This window comes from Phodopus roborovskii, unplaced genomic scaffold (genome assembly GCF_943737965.1).
Source record: "Phodopus roborovskii unplaced genomic scaffold, PHOROB, whole genome shotgun sequence".
In the NCBI taxonomy this organism is placed as follows: domain Eukaryota; kingdom Metazoa; phylum Chordata; class Mammalia; order Rodentia; family Cricetidae; genus Phodopus; species Phodopus roborovskii.
In genome coordinates, this window is record NW_026126003.1 from 254150 (window position 1) to 260149 (window position 6000).

The following is a 6000-nucleotide window of genomic DNA, read 5'->3' on the forward strand; positions in this document are numbered from 1 at the left end:
TTCTGTTAATAAACACAATTTTGTTTCATATTTAATCCATCTTATAATTCACAAGTGTAAGGCAACTCTGTGTGGCATAGTAAGATCCTGTCTCCAAACAAACAAAGGGGGCAATTAAGGAAAGGAATGGTGTGATAGAGACAATGTTCTTGAAGAGGAGGACCTTTACACTTTTAAAATGAATATTGAATCTTCTACTGCTGCAGGCAGGACTTGGACCTGCCTTCTATCCATCATCCTTGTAACAAAACCCACAGGTTGCCAAGAATGTAAGCAACTAGAGGTGTATCACCAAATGAATTCTGTGGAGAGCATGCTCCCAAAGCTATGTGACATAATACTATGTGAATGATGCACTGTGGAGCTAGTCTAAGTCTCCACAGAAAATCAGGCAAGGAAACATCCCCACCAGTATAAAGACCTGAGAAGCAGCATGGTTACTGTGAGGAAAGAAGCCACTACTGACTGAGCTTGGTCTGCCTCTGTGTATAATAAAAGCATTGGAGAACAAAAATGTCTTGAGTGTATGGATAAAATACACATTGCCAGGAATGTGTCACCAACCAATCCAGGATTGAAGTTTGGGGCTTGATAATAAAAGTTATTTAAGCCTTTGAAGGCATGATATGGTTAGGCAAGGAATGCCCATTTTTAGAGAATAATATGTGGGGATGACAGGATGTGATACACAGAATTTAAACACTTTGGAAAAAAGGAAAAAATGCTTAAATGGGCCAAAGGAAGGAGGAAAGCTGTAAAACCAGATTTTCTGAGTCTTGTAACATATACACAAGACTTGGAAAATATTACAAAGATAGTATTATCATGACGGGACATAGGGCTGCTTTTGTTTTTCCCTTGGATTCAGAAAGTGATATAAGAGATCAATGAACTCCAACATTCATTTCCATGTGTAGTGTGTTTGCTTATTATTTACCTTTTCCAATAGTCAAAACTCAGACTTCACAAAATCAGCGAGTGAACAATATTTTATTTAGCAAAATCCCATAATCCAACCAATGAAATAATGAAACAAGACAGAAAATAGAAGGACAACTTGTCCATTTTCTGTCATGGGCTATTTAGATATGGTTTTCAGTCCTTGAAAAAGTTATATAAGTGTCTTAAAAAATACTTGCTATAACTTGATGTATCATGGCTGGTTGGTATCCATGGGAGGCCTGCCCTTTTCTAAAGACAGAGAAAGAGGGGTGGATAGAATGGGGGAAGACAGAGTGGAAAGTTTTGGTGGGAATGGCTGGGAGGAGAAAAGGGAGGGGGAAGAGAGGTGGAAGGAGGGACTGGAAGGAGAGGGAGGAGGGGAAACTGGTATGTAAAAACAAAAGTCAAACAAACAAAAACAAAAAAAAAAAATCCATGCTATAATCCCTGGGAATTGGAAGGTGATGTAAGCTGTAAATATATATTCAAACGTCAGGATATACTTGGTTTTCCACAGAAGTATACGAGAGGAAAATAATGCCACTGCCTAAAAACATGAGAGCAGCCAGACTTGCCACTACATTAGCAATTCCAATTCTCTGATGAGGTGGATGTAAAGGCATATGGAAAGATGGTGGGAAGGTAATTCCTGCTTTGTGAATGACAGAGAAGTAATTGCATAAGACAGCAAGGAGGACGAATGTACTGGCAACAATATTGAGGACGACTGAGATGACGAATGGATTGTAGGTGGCATTATTCGGTACTTTCCCTGTGTACACATTTCGAAGTGCAAAAATGGTGGCAATTGTCCCAACTAACCCGAGAATGTTGGAGCCCAATAACAAATGTTGAACGATACGAATATTCAAAGGAACAAAATTGTCATGGTAGGTGTATTCATGACACTCTCTGGCATTGCCGACCTTGATGGTTTGGTGGTAAACGCAAACTCTCCACATTCCTATAAAGGCTGTGGAAGGCTCAGAGAACATGCTTTCATTCAAGTACCACACTCGCCACTGCGGCAGGCCTGTGGAAATGCTGCAAAGGATCCATGCTATAGATGCCAAAGCAAATCCTCCGGCTTGACAGTTGGCACTTCTGCTGAGTAACAACATGGTGAAAGCGAACACGTAACAACTGCAAAGAAATACAGTATAGCATAAGGGTGGGCTTAGGTCTTCCTTAGGCCTAGGGAAGTGTTCCCTGGGGGAACTACCTGGAGGGAAGAATCAATTATGTTTGAGAAAGTAAGGATGTGCTATTATGAGTATGGTCTGAGCAAACTCGGTGAAGGGCCATTATTTACTGACAGCTTGACAGTAGACACACTTTCTAAGAGTTCCACTTTGTGGTTTAATTTTTTTTGTTTCTTTTTTTGTTTGTTTGTTTTGTTTTTGATTGTTGTTGTTGTTTTGGTTTTCAAGGCATGGTTTCTCTGTGAAACAGCTCTGGCTATCCCAGAACTCACTTTGTACACCAAGCTGGTCTTGAACTCACCGAGATTTACCCATAATGTTGCTCATCATAGCACTATTTGTAATAGTGGTGAAGTTTGTGGCCAGAAGGGCTATGTAATAAGCTCCTGTCTCTACAAAACCAATATACCTACCAATAAATCAATAAACAGATGAATAATAAGTAATTTTAAACATAATATATGGTTATGTGATTCTGGAAAATACATAGAGTTCTCTGCTGTACATTACCTGAGCAAACTTCTTCACTTATCACGTGTCAAATAGAGGACCTTTGGGAACCAAAGTAATAATCTAAAATGGAGAGAGAATAGTATGATCATGATTATTTATTTATTTTATTTTATTTTGTCTGTCATGAAACCTGTTGGGGAGATACAAAATAAGATGTATCTGAGTGCTGGAATTACTGGTGACCCTCCCCCCCCACAACCACATACACATTTTTAAGTTCAAAATCAATCACTTTTTTGTGGTTGTTTGCTTGGTGCTTTTCTTGGGGGGGGTCTGACTAGCATTCTTTCAAACTTACCATGTGGCCCTGGTTGGTTTCACACTCAAGGCAGTTTGCATGCCTCAGACTCCTGAGTACTAGCACTGTAGGCATCCCAGCATGGTTGGCCTGTGTGAGGTTTTTGATTATTGGTTTTGTTGGTTGTTGCTTTCTTTTTTTAATACTTATTTATTTTATGTGATTTGATGTTTTGCCTGTATGTATGTATGTCTGTGTGAGGATATTGGATCACCTAGAACTGGAGTTGCAAACAGTTGTAAACTGCCATGTGGGTGATGGGAATTGAACCTGGATCCTCTGGAAGAGCAGCTCTTAATCACTGAGCCATCTTTCTAGCCCTGTTGTTTTTTACTTAACATTTTAAAAATACTTTGAGACTTTCATACATGAGTACTATATTTATATAATTTGTACCTCTTCTTCCCTCTCGAATCCTTCCATGTGACTTCATCCCTTTCAAATTTGTGACTGAAATATTAATAGAACTTAGTGTTCTGTGCTTGCTAGGCAAATGATCTATCAGTGATCTGTACCCCTTACCCAATTCTCAAGTATCCAGAACCTTCCGCAAAAGTTCTACTGGCTAGGGACGTAGGGTCACATAAGCTTTTTGCCTGGGAAGATCATATCCAAATAATAATACTATCACAGAAGGCTAAGTGCTCTGTGATTTCACTAAGGGGGTCCCTGGGGCATTGGTGTGGCTAGGAGTCCGGCAATGAGAAGGGGGAGATAACATTCAATGAGGACAGCATTTTAGTTGGGAGAGATGGACAGTGGTGTCCTTTCCACAACACTGTGGACCACAGAACTCTACAACTAAAATAGTGAGTAGTGAGTTTTGTTATGAATATTTAACCCTATTATGTTACTCAGTATACAACAAAGATGGATAGAGCTTCTTCTAACCTGTAGTGTTGTCTTCAAGTGAACTGGTGATCAGCAATGTGTCAGAAGGTGCAGCCAGCTGTGCCAGCTGTGCCAGCAAGAACACAGCTCCCCTCACGTATCCTTCCAGGCTTGTGGCTGGCTTCACACTCACCTGTGAGCTATTGGCATATTACTGGAGCTTCAGACTTCTGAGACCTTTATTGTGTCATCGCATTCTCTTAATGACCTCATCTTTCAAGTGTCAGCCATTATTGTTTGAGTACAGTGACCTTTGGAGGCTAACTATCCAAGGTTTTCAGTTTCTTCTGGCATGTACTTTTTAACATAGCCTTTGTGGGATGGGGTGTGTCTACCAGTGTGCCTCCCTGCTTTTTTTTTTTTTTTTTTTTTTTTTTTTTGGGTCAAGACCCATCGAGGCCTAGTTTCTAACCCTGGCATTGCAGATAGTGACATTTTAGAAGAGTCATTGCCTTGTACAGATGCCAATGGTAGTAGAGACATCAACACACTAAAAATAGTCCTGGTTAATTTATCAGAGATGGTCAGGAATGGCGGTATATGCCTTTAATCCCAGCATTTGTGGTAATATTTTGTTCATGATACAACAAGGGAAGCTTGCCTGAAGATCAGAGTGCAAAGTTAGCTATGCTAGTTAGCCATAGAGGCCAGGCAGTGGTGGTACACACCTTTAATTGCAGCACTTGGGAGACAGAGGCAGACAGATCTCTGTGAGTTCAAGGCCACCCTGGGCTATACAAGATTGAATCTGTCTAAAAGAGAAACAGCTCACGCAACAGTTATCCCAGCAGTTGGGATCACACGCCTTTAATCCAAGGAGATGGACACAGGAGTGATATGGCTGGGTGGAGAGAGGAATATAAGTAGGAGGAGACAAGATAGAGATTCAGTCTAGGCAGAAATGAGTCTGAGGTTTGGTGGAGAGCAGTGCAGTCTAGAGATACAATCTGAGGACAGGATAACCCCTTCAGTCTGAGCATTGGTAGAGATGAGAACTCTCAAATGGCTGGCAGCTTTGATTTCTGATCTTCAGCTATAACCCCAATATTTGTCTCTGGGTTTTATTATTTGTGCTACATCTGGTGCCCAATATGGTGCTAGAACTCATGACCCTCAGATTAAGAATCACATGCTCTACCAACTGGCACTTGGGAGGCAGAGGCAGGTGGTTCTCTGTGAGTTTCAGGCAACCTAATTTACAAAGCAAATTCAAGAACAGCCAGGGCTGTTAACACAGAGAAATCCTGTCTCAAAAAAAATAAATAAATAAAATCAAAACAAAAAATTTAATCAGAGATGTGCACAAAGATACAGGTGTGTGAAACAGCCAGTGAGATTATAACTGTAATTAAATGGAAACACCCCTTAAACACATTGAAAAAATTCCTTTAGTAAACCACTGTAGAGCCTAGTGTGACATGTCCAAATGGTGATGCTCATCTTTATGATTGAGCTTGTGCTCTATTTTACCTGCTAGGGACATGTCTAGTCACAGGGATGAAACAATAGGCACATGGCACACTGAGTATAACTTGTACCAGTGGCAGGGCCTACAATTTTCTAGTTAGGTCAACAATTTGGACTATGCTCTGCTGATATTATAGTGTTGTTACACAGTACAGTTTGGTGACAGTTAACCAATACAACTTGTGCCTCTCACAGCTGACTAAGTTAAAAACTTACAATCAATCAATAGTAATCAAAATAGTAGTGTTTATTCAAATGATGTAAGAATCAGTCGTATGGTTATGTGGTTCTTTCTTTCCCTCTATTTTCCTTCTTTTAATTGTTCCTCTTCCTTCGCTATCCCCATTCCTCCTCTTTTTGCAGTCTTACTCTGTAGTTCATGCTGGCATTGAATTCCAACTATAGCTAAAATGACCAATTACATGGTATGTGTATTTTCCCCACAATAAAATAAGTGGGCAAAAACTAAAGTAGTTCCTGACACTAGGCTAATATTACAATGTGGTGATATTGTAATATGATTTATTAAAGCTTGCCTAAGAATTCAGAAAGCAAAGTTAGCCACAAGCTATAGAAGCCAGGCATACACCCTTAATACCAGCAGCCAGAAGCAAGGAGGTGGTGGTACACACCTTTAATCCTAGGACATAGGATTAATAGGTAGATGGATCTCCCTGAGTTCAAGGC

At 40.2% G+C, this 6000-nt stretch overlaps 1 protein-coding gene across 1 annotated transcript; it reads right to left on the reverse strand.

Moving 5' to 3' along the window:
• Positions 1–1381: 1381 nt before the first annotated feature.
• On the reverse strand, positions 1382–2719 carry LOC127218264 (claudin-34). Its single transcript, XM_051179296.1, has 2 exons — positions 2655–2719; positions 1382–2085 (listed from the first exon to the last, which is right to left on the reverse strand). Exon 2 carries the CDS (start codon positions 2061–2063, stop codon positions 1428–1430), a length of 636 nt encoding a protein of 211 aa, XP_051035253.1. The 5' UTR covers positions 2064–2085; positions 2655–2719; the 3' UTR covers positions 1382–1427.
• Between the last annotated feature and the right edge of the window lie 3281 nt (positions 2720–6000).